Genomic DNA, 15,313 nt, shown 5'->3' with positions numbered 1-15,313 from the left:
AAAAAAAAAAAAAAAAGGAAGCGGGGTGGGGAGAGAAAGAACGCTACTCTATAAGTTGTGTGCGCCTAGACACATGGGTATATGAATGCTACTCTAGTTCCACTTCCTCATGTGTGTAGATATAGGTAACACCTCATCAGGTAACTTTCTTCAGGTTATTGAATATTAGAAATTGATTCTTGTAGTATAGAAGGCATGAAGGTATAAACGAATTGATCTTAATCATGAATGGTTGTCATAGTTAGCCTAGCAAACTATCTAATAAAATTAAGAGGATGTATCCAACAGCCTATATAGGTTTTAGGTTTATAACACATGCATGCAAGCACACACAAAAAGCCCAACAAAGATTTTTACCACTGGACCAATTTTATTTTTGCTAAAATTGATTTGAGCACGAGACCTGAGGTCTCGTTTGGATGCTTTCTGTCGTGATGAGGAAAAGGAATTGAAAGAAAAATCTAGAAATATGATAATTTGGATGTGTTAATGGAAGAAAAGTTAGGAAAAAAATAAGTACTTTTGAGAAAGATTATCATTACTTTTGTGTCTCACCCATTATATGAAAAACACAAGAAAAGGAAATTGGAGATAAAATCTTTTATACTCAAATTATATTATTTTTTTTGAAAATATTGGGTATATTGCTAGTATACCGTACGCTAGCACCCACTATGTCTGATGTCTCTCTCTTCCTCCTTTTGAAATGACCCCTACCAACCTATTCTTCCTATATGATACCTTATTCGATGCCCCTATTGATACTGTCCACTAACTTACCGTATATTGATAGCATACCAATCCTTCTCCCTCTTTTTTTTTTCTTTTTTTTTTTTTTTCTTTTTTTTAACCTAAGAAAGCAGCCAAAACTTCTCCCTTTAGATTGTTGCATAATAATTTATTTAAGTTTGGCAAGACTTCCCTAAATCATGCACTAGATTCCCCTTAAGATGTGGATGGAAGCCAATACATGAGTGGATATGGTTTTAGTGGACGACAAAAGGCTTAGTGCGCTTAAGGCCTTAGGTATGATATTGACATTGTGGATCTCACACATGCATTGTCTTACAAAAATAAAAAAATATAAAGCCAGTAAGTTGATCTTCCATGAAATCATTCCATCCTTACATAGAATGGGATTTAATATTTTTTTTTCCAAGATACATGAACTTAAAAGTGGGTCACCAGGATACATTATCTAATCAAATTAATTATTCATCAAATTAGACAAGCTTGTGGTTTTTAATCTCCTGATCTGAGTCAGCTTTGTACATAACTAATTTGAAGTTTTTTTTTTTTTTTTTTTAAATAGGGATCGCACTAAAATTTAAATATTATTATTTTAAAATAAAATATAAATATGGTATTGTCTTGCCAAGTGTCTTGAAATTACTAGGATGAAACTTATAGGAGAGAGGGGGTGATAAGATAAACTATTATATTTCTCCTAGGGTTTCACATATATATGGTTATTGGATTGTTTCCATTTTTGGAATTGATCTTACAAGCTTGTTTTTCATATTATATTTTAAACCAAAAAACAATAGCCGTTTTCATTCTTGTTTTTTAGCTATATCCAAACCAAACATTCTATTATGATACATGCAGTTTTAATTTGATTATTTTTTGTAACAAAAGCTTATTCTGTGACATAGTTGTTGGATTCTCCTAATTCAATAATGTACCGCAAATCATTTTGTCCCCATTGATTCTCAAATTATAGTGATTTAATTCATGAAATGGGGCAAATAAAGTGAATCCAATCTATTTTAAAGTGAATTACAATTTTTGAAGTGGGTATTTATCAAATTAACCTAGCAACCTTGTCTTCGACTTAGTTAAAGGTGTCAAATGATCGGTCTTGATTTTGATTGGTTTTTAAGACTTTCTTACACAAATTGATTGGGTGAGACCGAAATCAAATCAGTAAAGTGTTTAGTCTACAAAAATTCTCATAAAAAAATTACAAAAATCAAATCATGACCGATGGCTATCGATCAGGTTGGTTTAGATTCATTTTTGGTTTACTTTAATGGCCTCTCATCCATCCCTTATTGGTTCTACTGACAGAAGGGCAAAAAAAAAAAAAAATCCATCTCTTATTGGTCTATTTTTGTTCTGATCTTTTTTCTTTTCCTATTTATAAAAGATAAAAATATATATATATATTGAATTATTAATTTTTTTTTCTTCCAATTTCGATCCAAACTATCGATTATGATTGGTCCAATCAGTTTCTAAAACCCAAAACCAATATCAAACTGATAATAAATTCAATTGATCAGTTTCGCTACGATTTGATCTGTTTCAATCATTCAGTCTGGTGGGTCCCAAATTTGACACCACCTAAAACTAGTTGAAAGGGATATAATATAAGAATGTCTCTTTGGTTTTTTTTTTTCATTCTTTTTCAATAAAAATAATACTATAAAAAGATGTCAACTATTGGATCGTCATTTGTACATAATATGATAATCTCAATTAAAATGCATCCCTTCTCTATACAGCGGTAAAGTACGAATATTGCGATGTGATGGCCAAACAATCAAAATAACCTCTCAACATTCTCAAGGTAAGATTATATAGTTATTGCCTCTTAAGACCTCGCATATGCGAGAGTCATATGCATCGAATATGTTCTCTTCTATAAAGCTTATCCCACATGTTCATATAAACTATGCATTCTATGGATGAATGCACTTTCAATACCATAACCCCAATTTATACTAAAAAACATACATACAGATCTCCTTTTAGTGGCAAAATGCTATCACAATGAGAATCCGGCCAATTACAGCCAATATTGGAGGTTTTGCCAGAAAGGGAATTAATTTTGATACTTGACCAATTTGTAACATTTTTGGATGAAAAATTCAAATACTATTGATTTATTAGGCACCATTTGACAATATTTTGTTTATGTCGTTTTTGCTTTTTTTTGTTTCCCAAAAACAGAAAAACAACATAAAAAGCATTTGATAAAGTTGTTCCGTTTCACCCATTTTTAGAAACATAAATCAAAATTTATACCTATTTACAATTCTAGAAATGACTTTGGCGAAACAAGTCCACAAGTCCAACTTGTTTCGCCGTTTCTATAAACGAATTTGAGAGGAAAAAAAGGCTATTGTGCCTGATAAATCTCTCAACTATTTAAACTTAAAAAAATGCAACCAAACTCTCTCTCCCTTTTGGGCATCCCATGATACTATTGGGTTTTTTAGTGACATAATGTCTATAAAAAATGTTTGGAGAAATAGATTTATCAAACATCAAAAAATCCGTTTTTGTTTTCAAAAATATGAAAAACCGTTTACATTATCAAACGATGCCTAAGTTACTAACTATGAATAGATAGAAAGAAATGCATAGATGAACTCCAACGCAATTTTCAATTTGATTATGTAGGAATCAATTTTTCTTTTTCTTTTTCGGTAAAGTTTATATCGGTATGGATTACTGATTACTCTGGTGAGGAATCTTCCGGTGGATGAAATGATGAATGACAATTATTCTCAATGGTGGGTGTTGCGTACACTCACCTAATTTCTATTATTGGAAACTTTGAGCTTTTCAGGAAAGAAATAGTGTACTGTTTATCCAAAAAACGGGGAAAAAAAAGAAAGGAAAGGCAAATGCGTTGAACATTAAGCCTATCTAGAGATATCCCATCTTTTGTAAGGGGAAAAAAAAGCCTAGATGGTATTGTGACCTCTACACGTAAACATAAGGAGGGGATAAAATCACCACTCCACCTCCATGGAAAACAGAAATCCCATCGATGTTGATGTTTTCACGTGTATTCACATTGATCCCCGTATAGTGGAGGTCACGCTACCTTTGAGAAAACCCTCTCCCCTATTATTATTATTATTATTATTATTATTATTATTATTATTATTATTATTATTATTATTATTGATGATGTACTTAAAAATCTTTTTCTCCCAATTATGGATTTGTAAAGAAACAAAAAAGGGTTGTTAGCCATTATGAATGGTCCACCTGATAAGTCTAAATAAATATGTCAGTGGGCTTAATGGATACACCATACCACTTACTCAATTTTAATCCATTATCTCTTTCTATTTCATTACCTCTATTTTGCTCAAGTGGGCCTAGGAAATGATTGTTCGATTCTTTATGTCACCAATATATTAGGGGGGAAAACCTTAATCTGCATGGTCCGTACGTGGATCTTGGCTTATAATAACACATTACTTGCTTAATGTTTAGAAGATTAGGATGTACATTGATGGCCCACCTAAATATTTGCATACACTTAAAGTTAGTATATCATAGTATATGAATCATATGATTTTTTTTTTATCTAGCCAATATTTTAAGAGTCAAGATTTAGTTGTCGAATGATTCGTAATCTCTTCTTCTTCTTCTTCTTTCTTTCTTTCTATATGAACCATATGATTTCTTTTTTTTTATCTAGCCAATATTTTAAGAGTCAAGATTTAGTTGTCGAATGATTCGTAATCTCTTCTTCTTCTTTCTTTCTTTCTTTTCTTTTTTCTTTCTTTCTTTCTTTTCTTTTTTTTTTTTTTTTTAAATAATTCAGTAAAAGTAAAATCCATCAATTCACATATATATTTTAAAATTGTATGAAACAATGTCAACTCTCGAGAATGATATAATAATTAGATACTTTCAAAGTAATTTTGAAAAACCTTTTTCTTTTAGAAACTTTTAAAACCCAAAAAAAAAATCCTAAAAATAAGAGAAGAGACAATGAAAAGATGGTTCCATTTAGACAATCCCAAAAATAAAAATGAAGTGCGCTAAAGTTTCTTTAAGTTTAGACTCAAAGTCTACCAACGAGGTTAGTAACCTAGTGAAAAAAAAAATACCCTTTAACCCATCACCGCTTGAGTCGATTGATTGTGAATTTGAGTCTTAATATATTCACTATCATTGATCCTCCGAAAACACTATAACATAGTAGGAAGTCTATGTGGTAATATTTTAATAGAATTGCTAAGAGCATGTGCATACGCATGGACATCCAAAGAGATGGAGTTTTCTTTACAAGAAATAGGGTGGTCATTTTGCCCTTCCATTAGAGTGAAAATGTCACATAATTTGACAATGTTCTTTTATTCGTACAATAAATGTTGGATTGTCTTGTCTACCTATGGAATTTCGTAACCCACGTCATGTCATGTCATGAAATTAAATTAAATCCAATCGTGTTGAATCTATTTTTTTAATATTAATAAAAGAATAATAATAATAAACTATTAAAATCATGATGAAAATTCGCTATTGATTGTGATACCTAACTCATAAAATTTGTTGTGACATGACAAAAGAATTCATCAAAAAAAAAAAAAAAAAAATCAAATAAGACCTCAGAAATTACATAGTTCACTTTCCCTTAACCCCAAAAGAGAATAGGTAAAAAGGATAGTCATGTTGAATAGCCAAGCAACACAGGTGGCCTAATTTTGTAGCAAATGGATGGTTGATCTCGTTAAACCAACCAACCGATTGATTTAATATTTTAATTAAAAAATTTCACCACTTGATTTTGTAAAATAATGGATTCACCCGTCTGGGCCTCAGGGCTGGAACTTTCCAGCCAAATAATTTGAGTCCTAAATAATTAGCCATGTGACAGGCTTAGCTCTAGGTATTACTAGACATTACAACTCCTCCTGTTCCTTTCTTCCTTTTTTCCCATAAAGCAGATAGGTGTCCCACACATTAATGACTCTAAGATTATGTAAATAAATAGACCTCTTGAGAAATGGTTGAAATGTGAAAGGTCAGATAGTTTAATGTCTAAAAATGTAATAATATAAAATTCAATACAAAGGAAATAATATGATTAAGTTGAATCATCAAATTTATTCATTCTATTTATGTTCACAATCACTCGTGTATTAGTGTTGGTATGGTTTTACCCTTTTAAGTATTGGGATAGGATTGATTGTATCGACTGTATTAAATTGATATTGACTGAAATCGATACTAATACCTACTTGATCTGAATCCATTACTCGTATTATTTCAAGATTAAAATAGTGAAAAACACAAAAAAAAAAAAAAAAAAAAAAGTAAAAAAACAAAATAGAATGAATAAATTATCTGATTTTTTTTTTTTTTTTTTGAAAAGTAATAATAATGAGGAGACTTCAAATAGAGAGAGAGAGAGAGAGAGAGAGAGAGAGAGAGAGAGAGAGAGAGAGAGAGGGGAGACTCTTTTTTGCTAGAGGTCTGAGAGAATTGGACTATATCACATCATGTTACATCATTTAAGCATATCTTTTCAATTCCCACTCCAATCAAATTCTTGTTAAGTCATTTCAGTGCAACATGGCTTTTGAAGAAGTAATAATTGCACATCATTCTCACAAGGACCAAAGAAAGAACAAAGCATCACATGGTTGAATATGGCACCAGAAGACACTGATCTGAAAGCTATTACAGTCAAATGTCACATTAGCAACTCCAACGATTAACATTGGAAGGCCGCCAAATTCCCCAAGTCCGTTGATTGTGCCTCTAATGTTGTCTTTGATGGAAGACTTAGAGAATCCAATATTTATGGAACAGCCAAAATGCTAGCGTTTATTAGTGTTTAGGTGGAATAATAAGTATACAAACTAGTCCAGACTTAGTTTGGTGGTTGAGAGTTGAGACCGGCCCTCTCTTATTGATTTCTGGATCAATTTTGGGCTTTATGAACATCACCAGCTAAACAAAAGATAACACACAGAAGATGCATTTTGGTTCATCATCTTGTCCAATTTTTTAACCAAGTCTGGAAAAAAAAAAATATGAACAGATAAATTTAAGGGCGTCGATCTGCCCGGGCGGTGTCTTTGTCAAGCATTCGCTCGACCTCTCTCAACAGTCCCTCGTCATGCAGCCCATCATCAGTTTCACTAATAGGGGTGTAACTTTGGCCCTGTTGGTCTAAATCCGTCTTGAGCCTGACCAGAGCCTGGGCTGAGATCCCCCTAGCCCTGAAGGTGAATTAGGGTTGAGAATTTTTTTGACAAGAAGTCCGGGTCGGGCCAAAGTTGGGAACTTGGGCTGATTCTGGCCCAGCCCAGCCTAACCCTTTCATTTTCCTTCCTCTTCTCCTTGGCGTGACCCAGTCCGGTCCAGCCTTTGCATCTCCCTTTTCCCTCCCTATGGTTATGGCCAATCAAGGTCAGCTTGACCCGACCTCAGGGTAGGTCAGCATTGGAATTTTAGGCCCTGAGTCAAGGCTGGGCTGGGCCTAGGCCCAGCTAAGGTGATTCATGGTTGGACTAGGGTTTTCAAAATCATAATCACGTTGTAGCTCTAGTCACTCTAATTCAAGGCAATCATCCTTATGCACCCACCTGGGGGGGGGGGGGGGGGGGCTCCTAGACCAAGAGAATTAGATGAATGAGCTAAAAGATCGATTGCAAGCCCTACACTAATAGAGAGGTCTGCTCTAGCCTCTCACCATATTGGTTGAATAAGGAAGAAGATTACGGATCCAGAACATGATCAGTACTTCTTTCTTCGTCTGCAAATGGTTAATTGGAATAAGAAAAACCTCCTTACCATCTTCAAAAACTACCACCAAGCTTTATATAGATGTGGCATTTCTTCTGAAATCCTGGGCTCTTCAAATATTTGTTCAGGATGTTTTAAGCACTTGTGATTTCTTCTCATTTGAACATTAAAGAAAGCTGATGTACCAGTATTTGATTTCATCACAACTATGCAATTATCAAAATGGGCTCATTATTAAAGGATACTAATTAATCAGCTTTCTTTTTATTATCCATTACATCTATAGGTTGTGACTAAACAAGTTATATATAGTTAGAGAAATATAGACCAGATGTACCCTAACAGATGTGTTATATCTGCCTTTGTATATCCTTTATTATTCTACTCAATAGTAAACTTGAACATGAATTTTCCATTGGAAAGGTCTAGTGACCTCCTCTCCTCTCTATTTTCTCTGACAGAACCCTTCTAGTGACTAAGGAGGAGTGGAGTCATGGATTAAAATATTGAAATTGGACAATCAACGGTGGTCTACGATCAACTTACTCAAATAGGGGCTAGCTTCTTCATTTGCTTGCTTGTTTTGGTGATCTACGACCACCCTAGGGGTGGAAGGACTTTCTTTTTTGTTAAATCGACCAATTTGAATAAAAAAGGATCGAGGCAGATCCTGATTTCAGCTGATTTAAATCGATCAATCCATGTACAAAATCTAGGGTTAGGACTGATTATGGCCCATTTTGGTCTATTTCTAAACAATCAATAGAAATAGCATATTTTGAGGAACCCACCAATGTCTTTGGTGTTGGATCAACCTGATTCAACCACATGAAAACTCAATCCAACCCGGATTAAAGTAAGATTTCCTAAGTCAACCCTTGAGACAATTTAGAATATGTTAAAAATGAAGATTGAAAGAAGAAAAGATTGATCAAAACATTACATACAAACCTCTGAACAAATTAACAATCTAATTTTGATTTTACATTATCAGTCTAATATGGAATCTGTAGATAAGAAACCATAGAAAATCACATCTCTTATCACCCCTTTGTGGAAGGTATAATTCCTTAAAAGACCCTCTTTTATGAACCCAACTTTCTCTAAGACCCTTTGGGAGGCCTTGTTTTCTGGATCAACCAAAGCTTGTATCCTCAACAAATATGGCATTTCTTTGAACACAATTGGGAGAGCCATCTTCACAGCTATGGTTGTAATCCCTTGACCCCAGTAATCAACTGCCAAACCATAACCAATCTCTGCCCTACATCGGTCATCTCCGGATGCCGGCCGGACTGAAATAAGTCCAACCGATCGATCATCCAAGCAAATAGATCTACACCAAGGATGGACCATGCAAACATTTTTGAGCTGCATCAAAGCATCTTCCTTGGAGGTGAAGGTGTTCCATCTAGTAAACCGCATCGCCCGATCATCACCGACCATCAACATGAAGTCGTCGACGTCGGAAAGTTCAAATGGCCGGAGAGAGATCTTCGATGAATTCATCTTCATTAAAGCTAGCAAATGGCAACCATAACAAGAGAGGTGTGATTATTTATATAAACTTGTGGGTCGACACCAATTAAGAAATAATTAATGATTTAAGCATAATGTAATAGTTGGATTTGACCAATTACCAACCTTAGCCTCTGAAATCCGATGGATCAGGTAAAGATGATGTGACCGTAAGATGTCAAAATCGTTGACCCGATCGAACGGCTTATATTGTAGAGTATTTTCTAGTTTTATTATTCTTTTTTGTTGCTTGCTTTATGGTCGTGCCTTGTATTTTATTTGGTGATGGAAACTTTTAATACTGCACTTGTAGTTGACACTTGACAGATGAAATAATCTACATGGCACGACCATAAAAAAAAATTGGGAGAGGGATAGGTATGCTAGTACCTAGGAATTAAGTATGCTAGCGAATAGTGGCCGTCAGATGAAAGATAAAAGATCTCATCCGTTTGCAATTTTTATCGTACAAAACTTACTTAATATTGCCGCTCCACGGTCTTCCTTTCCCTTTTCCTCACCAACTCCGACTCCGGCAACGCTGCACTCTCTTTTTTTTTTTTGGTTTTTTCTGTTACTCCCTCTCTCCCCCGACCAGGTTGAGCTCAGTTCTCTTCTTCTTCTTCTTCTTTTTTTTTTCTGGTTTTTACTGTTCCTCTCTCTCTCCCCCTCCCTCTGAGCTTTCTTCGACCTCGGCAGCGGTTGCGGTTCCTCTCTCTCTCCCCCTCCCTCTGAGCTTTCTTCGACCTCGGCAGCAAGCGAAGAGATCTCTCCCCTTTCCTTTGGATTGGGAAGTGTTCCAGTGCGATATGATCCGAGGTTGGGCAGCAGGCGGGGAGTAGGCATGTGGAAAGGGAATTTCTTGTATCGTCCGGGGTTACGGTCTCAGGTGCTAGGTGAGGCTGCCGCTGAAGCTTCACGAGGTGGTTAATTAGTGAAGGTGTTCAACTCTTTTTCGATTCCATTGGAATGCTGGGTAACCAATCAGCATTGGTAGGCCTGAGCCACTACTCCTAACTGATCATCCACGCTCCAGCCCAGGCCGCCGATACAGTTACCATGCTTACCAGCTCTTACCATTGCCGCCTATAGATATAGATGGGAGGTAGGCGAGGGTAGCTTGCTTCTCTTCTCCTAGTCTACCTGCACATGTTATTTGTGAAGAAAAGGCAGCGAACGGTTCTTCGCTTAGTAGAGCTACCGGCCGCCGAACGACGACCGCTTCTTGTTCTCTCCCAACCGCTTCTTTTGATTTTCTTATTCAAAAGAATCCTAGACTAAAGAAGAAGCTCATGAATCAACGCAGGGCCAAATCCGCAACAAGTTTGGAACACCGTCTGCTGCGGCAGCGGCAGTGACTGCGGCTGCGGTCCATCAACAGCGGCAGTGCCAACTACTTTGCTTTCTTCGGCTGGATCCGGTGAATGAATGATTTTTTTCGGCAAGGGGAGAGAGAGAGAGAGAGAGAGAGAGAGAGTAAAGGTGTTGCAACCATGCATTGAAAATTTGTTTATCTTCTCTCCATCCAACGGTTCAATTCATGTTGATCAAATCCTACGGTCAAAATGCCGCTAGCATTCCTAATTCCTAGGTACTACGCTAGCATACCTGTCCTTTTCCCAAAAAAATTATTCGAATTAAAGAAATATATAAGGGCTTATAAGATTAGTCTTTTAAAATGAAACTTTACTTGATATCAAAACGGGTTTCTCTCCGGATTCATTAGGTTATGTCCTCTCTAGTTATGTTCACGTGTAAGATGGTTCTGATGGAATGTTTAGTCTCGATCACATTTTAGATATATTATTAGTAAATGTGTCATTTTCCCACTCAAGTTCAGATCTGCCAATTGGTAAGTCACAACACAATAAATTGGGCCATCATGGCAAACTTGATGCTTGAGTAGTCTTCCTACGAGAATGCTTTCCACCATAGGCACCTACTAAGTCACAACACATTTAGCTTTGTGCACTGATATTAGATTGGAGATCTTTGGATTACAGGCTTGGGTTTGAGGATTTGAGAAGAAGAAGGGTGGTTGGTCTTTGATGGAGCTTTGAGGGTTGTTGATGCTAACTTTTGAGGGTGATCGGACTTGTAGGGGACAATCGGAACTTTGAGATGTTGAAGACCGACGGAGCTTTGGAGATGTCCGACGGAGCTTGAAGTCTTGAAGAACTTGAGAGGGGCGAACCTTCTTTGGGGAGCTCACTCTCTCTAATTCTAGAAATTTGGGAGTAGAATTACAAGTCTTTTTAGAGAAAAATTACAAGTGATTTGTGAAGAGGAGGAGTGTCTCTTTTATAGACTAAGAGAGCACATTTACATTTCATTTGGGTTTACGGCGCATTTGAATTTCATTTAGCACTGTACAAAATTACAATGAAATTTGGTACTATGCACTTGAATTTGCATTTGACACTATTTAAAAGCACTGTTGGCGCCGAAATTTGGAGTTGATTTTGATCTTTGATTTAGAATCTTCAATGATCGCACCACAACATTCCACATGTCAAAGACATAGTTTTCCGTATTAGTTTGACCAAGAGGGGTATACCATATTTAACTGAGCCTGGTATTGGCCGAACTATCCTTTAACCTGGGACAATAGCAGTACCACCTTTCCTCATAGAGGTTGTCTATGGTTATTTGACTAGTTGATTTTTCGACACCACCGGTCGGCTAGTTTAAAACCGTCCTAGCAGACGTTAAGGACCAAATCAGCATTTGGTCGAAGACTTTGATTTTGAGGTAACCCGACGAGACTTACGAGAGGCCACCGTTTTGAATTTGCTTGAAGATGACACCTTGGAGCTGGAGGGCTCAACATCTGGATCATCATCAGAGGGATTTTATGCCATTTATTGAGTATGGCAGTGTGCTGCCATGGAACTTTTGATAGAGCTGAGGCTATAAGCCTCATCGCTAGATTCTTCTTCTGAATTAGAGCCGAGTTCGGCAAGGCGAGTCAGAAGTGCTTCTTTCTCACTTTTGATGCTTGACTTAGATGAGGCCAGAAGGGCCAAAATTGATTTGAGACCCGTAAGGCTTTGAATGAGGGTCGACTTTTCGCACTTGGAGACATCACAATTGTCCCACCATTTGACGTGGTAAACACGTGAGAGGACGGGGGCGATCCAGTCCTAGGTTTGGAAGTAATTGATCTCATAGTCCCAAAAAATGATCCATGCCAGGCGACAATGGAGGAAGAACCGAAGGAGATCAGACTGGTGCGACTGTTGTTGGGTATGTTTGCAGAATATTTGGAAGGATACTTGTATTTATTGTGGAAGGATGTCGATCATAGGGCCATATTGATCCCACCAACGAGGGAACTAGAGGGGTGTTTGATTATTGAATTTGTAATCAAAACAAAAGAACCAGGAATGCCTGTTGTTCTTGTTTTGGAATAAGAATGCTTTGTACCATGCCTCCTGGTAGTCATAGTAATGATACCCAGAAGGGGTATAGGTGTTTGAAAAGTTTTTGCTGGTGAGGGGATGATTGCTTCAATCTTTGAGGCTAAGGACTTTGCAAATGGTTACAGTTATATGTGTAACCAAGAATGGGTCATGTTTGTCAAAGTTGATTTTAAGCCTGACAGAGTCAGTATCAACAAGAATGTATTCATAGAATTATTGTGTTTTTACTACATTAGGGGAATAACAGTGTCATCCTTGAAAGAAGATTCGTTGGGCCATGTTTGATGGAGAGTCAATATAATTTTTAAGAACGTCTTCAATAGTAAAGAGATCTTTTTGAGTGGTTTTTCAAAGTATTGACTTTTGAGTTTGGATCTTTGGGTTGTTTGGAAAGGTTTGGCCTGAGTCGTTTGGAGGCTGGAGCTGGCTTTGTTTGTGGTTTGAAGGGGGGCCAGGGGCCGAGGAAAGGACCACGGCATGAGAATAAGGTCACTTTGAAGAGGCCAATTGTGTTTGGCTACGTGTAACAATTTGGTTTGAGAGGACGGCAGTGGTGCCGTAACTGGATTTGGAGCGGATTAGAGAATTTGAAGAAGTAGACTCCTTAGGGGGAGCCATCTTGAGAAGGTTAATTTGAGGAGTCTGACCCTGTAGGAATTCACGAGTAAGGAAGTCAGGGACAGAATTGGATTCTCATTTAATATATTTAACTTGAAATTCGAAAATTAAGAGTAAAGCTTGCCATCGGGCAAAAATTTGTTTTGAAGCTAAATTTGAAACATCATTTTGTAAAATAAATTTAGCAGCGCCACAATCAACACAAACTAAAAATGGTTTGTTTAATAATGCATTTTAAAATCTTTAGATGCAGAGAACTATGGCTAAAACTTCCTTTTTAATGGTACTATAATTTGTTTGAGCTGGGTTCCAGATACCAGAAGTAAACTGAACAAGTTGTTCTTTATTAGTATTTGGGAGTCTTTGTTTGAGAATTCCGCCATATCCGATATCAGAGGTATCAGTTTCTACAATTTTAAATTCCTTAGGATTAGGAATAAAAAGGCAAAGAATCTTTTTAACTAATTTTTTGATTGTTTGAACGGCATTAGTTTGGGTTGAAGACCAAGGAGCCGAGTTCTTTTTGAGCCTTAGAAATAAAGGCTCAGCAATTTTACTAATTTGAGGGAGAAAATCACGAACGTAATTTAAACTCCTGAAAAACCTTTGTAACTGGGTTTTGTCTAATAGTTGGTTAGAAAATTTGTCACCAAAAGATATAGCTCGATCGATAGGGGTTAAGGTACCCTTTTTGACCAGATATCTGAGAAAGCGGACCTTGGTGAGGAAGAATTCCATTTTTCTTTTGGAAAGGATGAGGCCGTTTGATTTTATAATTTGACAAAAAGTTCGAAAGTGTTTGAAATGCTGCTCAATTGAATCCAAAAAAACTAGAATATCATCAATATAGACAATTGTGAATTGTCCGTAAGAATTAAAGCTATCATTTATAATTTTTTGAAGTTCACTGGAAGTATTTTTTAGGCCGAATGATATGACATTCTATTCATAGAGGCCAAAGGGGATTGTGAAGGCAGTTTTGTAACGATCATTTTCATGAAGTTGGATCTGCCAGAACCCAGATTTCATATCGAAATTTGAAAATATTTTTGCTTGATAAATTCTTTGTAAAAGATCCTTTTGATTAGGAATTGGATAACGAACCCATTGGAGGGCGTCGTTAAGGGGTTTGTAATTAACGACTAGTCTTAGGGTTCCTCTTTTAATCTCAGAGGCTTTGTTAACATAGAAGGCCATACAGCTCCAGGGAGAGGTGCTAGGCCTAAAAAGTTTTTTAGCCAGAAGGTCGTTAATTTCTTATTTACAAGTTTCAAGAAGGGTTTGATTCATTTGAGCAGGCCATGCCTTGGTGGGAATTTGAAGGTCAGAGAAATCTTTGGTATATGGGAGGGAAACCATATGTTTCTTTCTATGCCAAAAGGCATCAGGAACCTCAGAGCAAAGGTCCTGCTTGAATTTGGAACGAAATTGGTTAATTTGTTGGATAGTTTTGGGATGGTTAATTCAATAATTCTTTGATGGAGAAACTCAGTTTTAAGAAAATTTAATTGTTTGGTTTTGGACGTGGTTTGGTGAATAGGGGTATGAGCTTTTAAAAATGGGAAAATAACCTTTTATCCTTGGAATTTTGTAGTTATAGAATCTTGAGTAATTTTGAAATGTTTGATCATATTAAGGAATGGTTGTCCTAATATGATGGTTTGGTCAAGGTCTTTAGCAAGAAGGGAAGTCTGTGGAAGACAAAGTCCTTGATTGCAGATATGGGTGTTTGAAAGTTTGTACTGGGCGTTTAATCCAGCATCGTTGGCAGCAGTCAGTCTTTGGGTAGTACGTTCATAGTACTGAGTTGAAATGACTCCTTCATTAATGCAATTAAGTTGAGCTCTAGAGTCAACCATTGCGATGGTAGAAAGTTTGAAGGAAGCATTAACAACAAAAGTAATGTAAATATATCAATTTGGGTTTAAAATGGTCCTAATGAAACCAATAGATGGGTCTGAGTTTGAAAAGGGATTTGTGAATGGCTCAGAAGGATTTGGGTCAAGGGTACTTTGTTGGTTTGATTGTCGAGTAAGGAGAGATATTTGTTGTTTGATAGTTTTGATTTCATGCTGTAGGGTTGCAGTACTAGTCTCAAGGGTTTTGATTCGAGTGGAGTGGTCAAGGGCTGAGATTTGTGTTTTATCAAATTTGTGAAGTATATTTTATAAAGTATAAGGTTGGACAGTAGTTTGACTTTTGATACTTTGTTTGAGGTGTTCAAGACACTCTTTTTTGTGTTCGGGGTC

The 15,313-nt window shown here is 36.4% G+C and overlaps 1 protein-coding gene across 1 annotated transcript; it reads right to left on the bottom strand.

Annotated features, from left to right (window-relative positions):
* Nucleotides 1–8,467: 8,467 nt before the first annotated feature.
* On the bottom strand, nucleotides 8,468–9,024 carry LOC122078509 (uncharacterized N-acetyltransferase p20-like). Its single transcript, XM_042644523.1, has one exon. It carries the CDS (start codon nucleotides 9,019–9,021, stop codon nucleotides 8,497–8,499), a length of 525 nt encoding a protein of 174 aa, XP_042500457.1. The 5' UTR covers nucleotides 9,022–9,024; the 3' UTR covers nucleotides 8,468–8,496.
* Nucleotides 9,025–15,313: the final 6,289 nt, after the last annotated feature.

Source organism: Macadamia integrifolia, chromosome 5, assembly GCF_013358625.1.
Source record: "Macadamia integrifolia cultivar HAES 741 chromosome 5, SCU_Mint_v3, whole genome shotgun sequence".
Taxonomy (NCBI): Eukaryota; Viridiplantae; Streptophyta; class Magnoliopsida; order Proteales; family Proteaceae; genus Macadamia; species Macadamia integrifolia.
This window is presented reverse-complemented; position numbering and strand designations above follow the sequence as displayed.

What these genes read in the sequence shown, in the direction of transcription:
- LOC122078509 (XM_042644523.1), bottom strand. Translation starts at nt 9,021, where the DNA reads ATGAAGATGAATTCATCGAAGATCTCTCTCCGGCCATTTGAACTTTCC.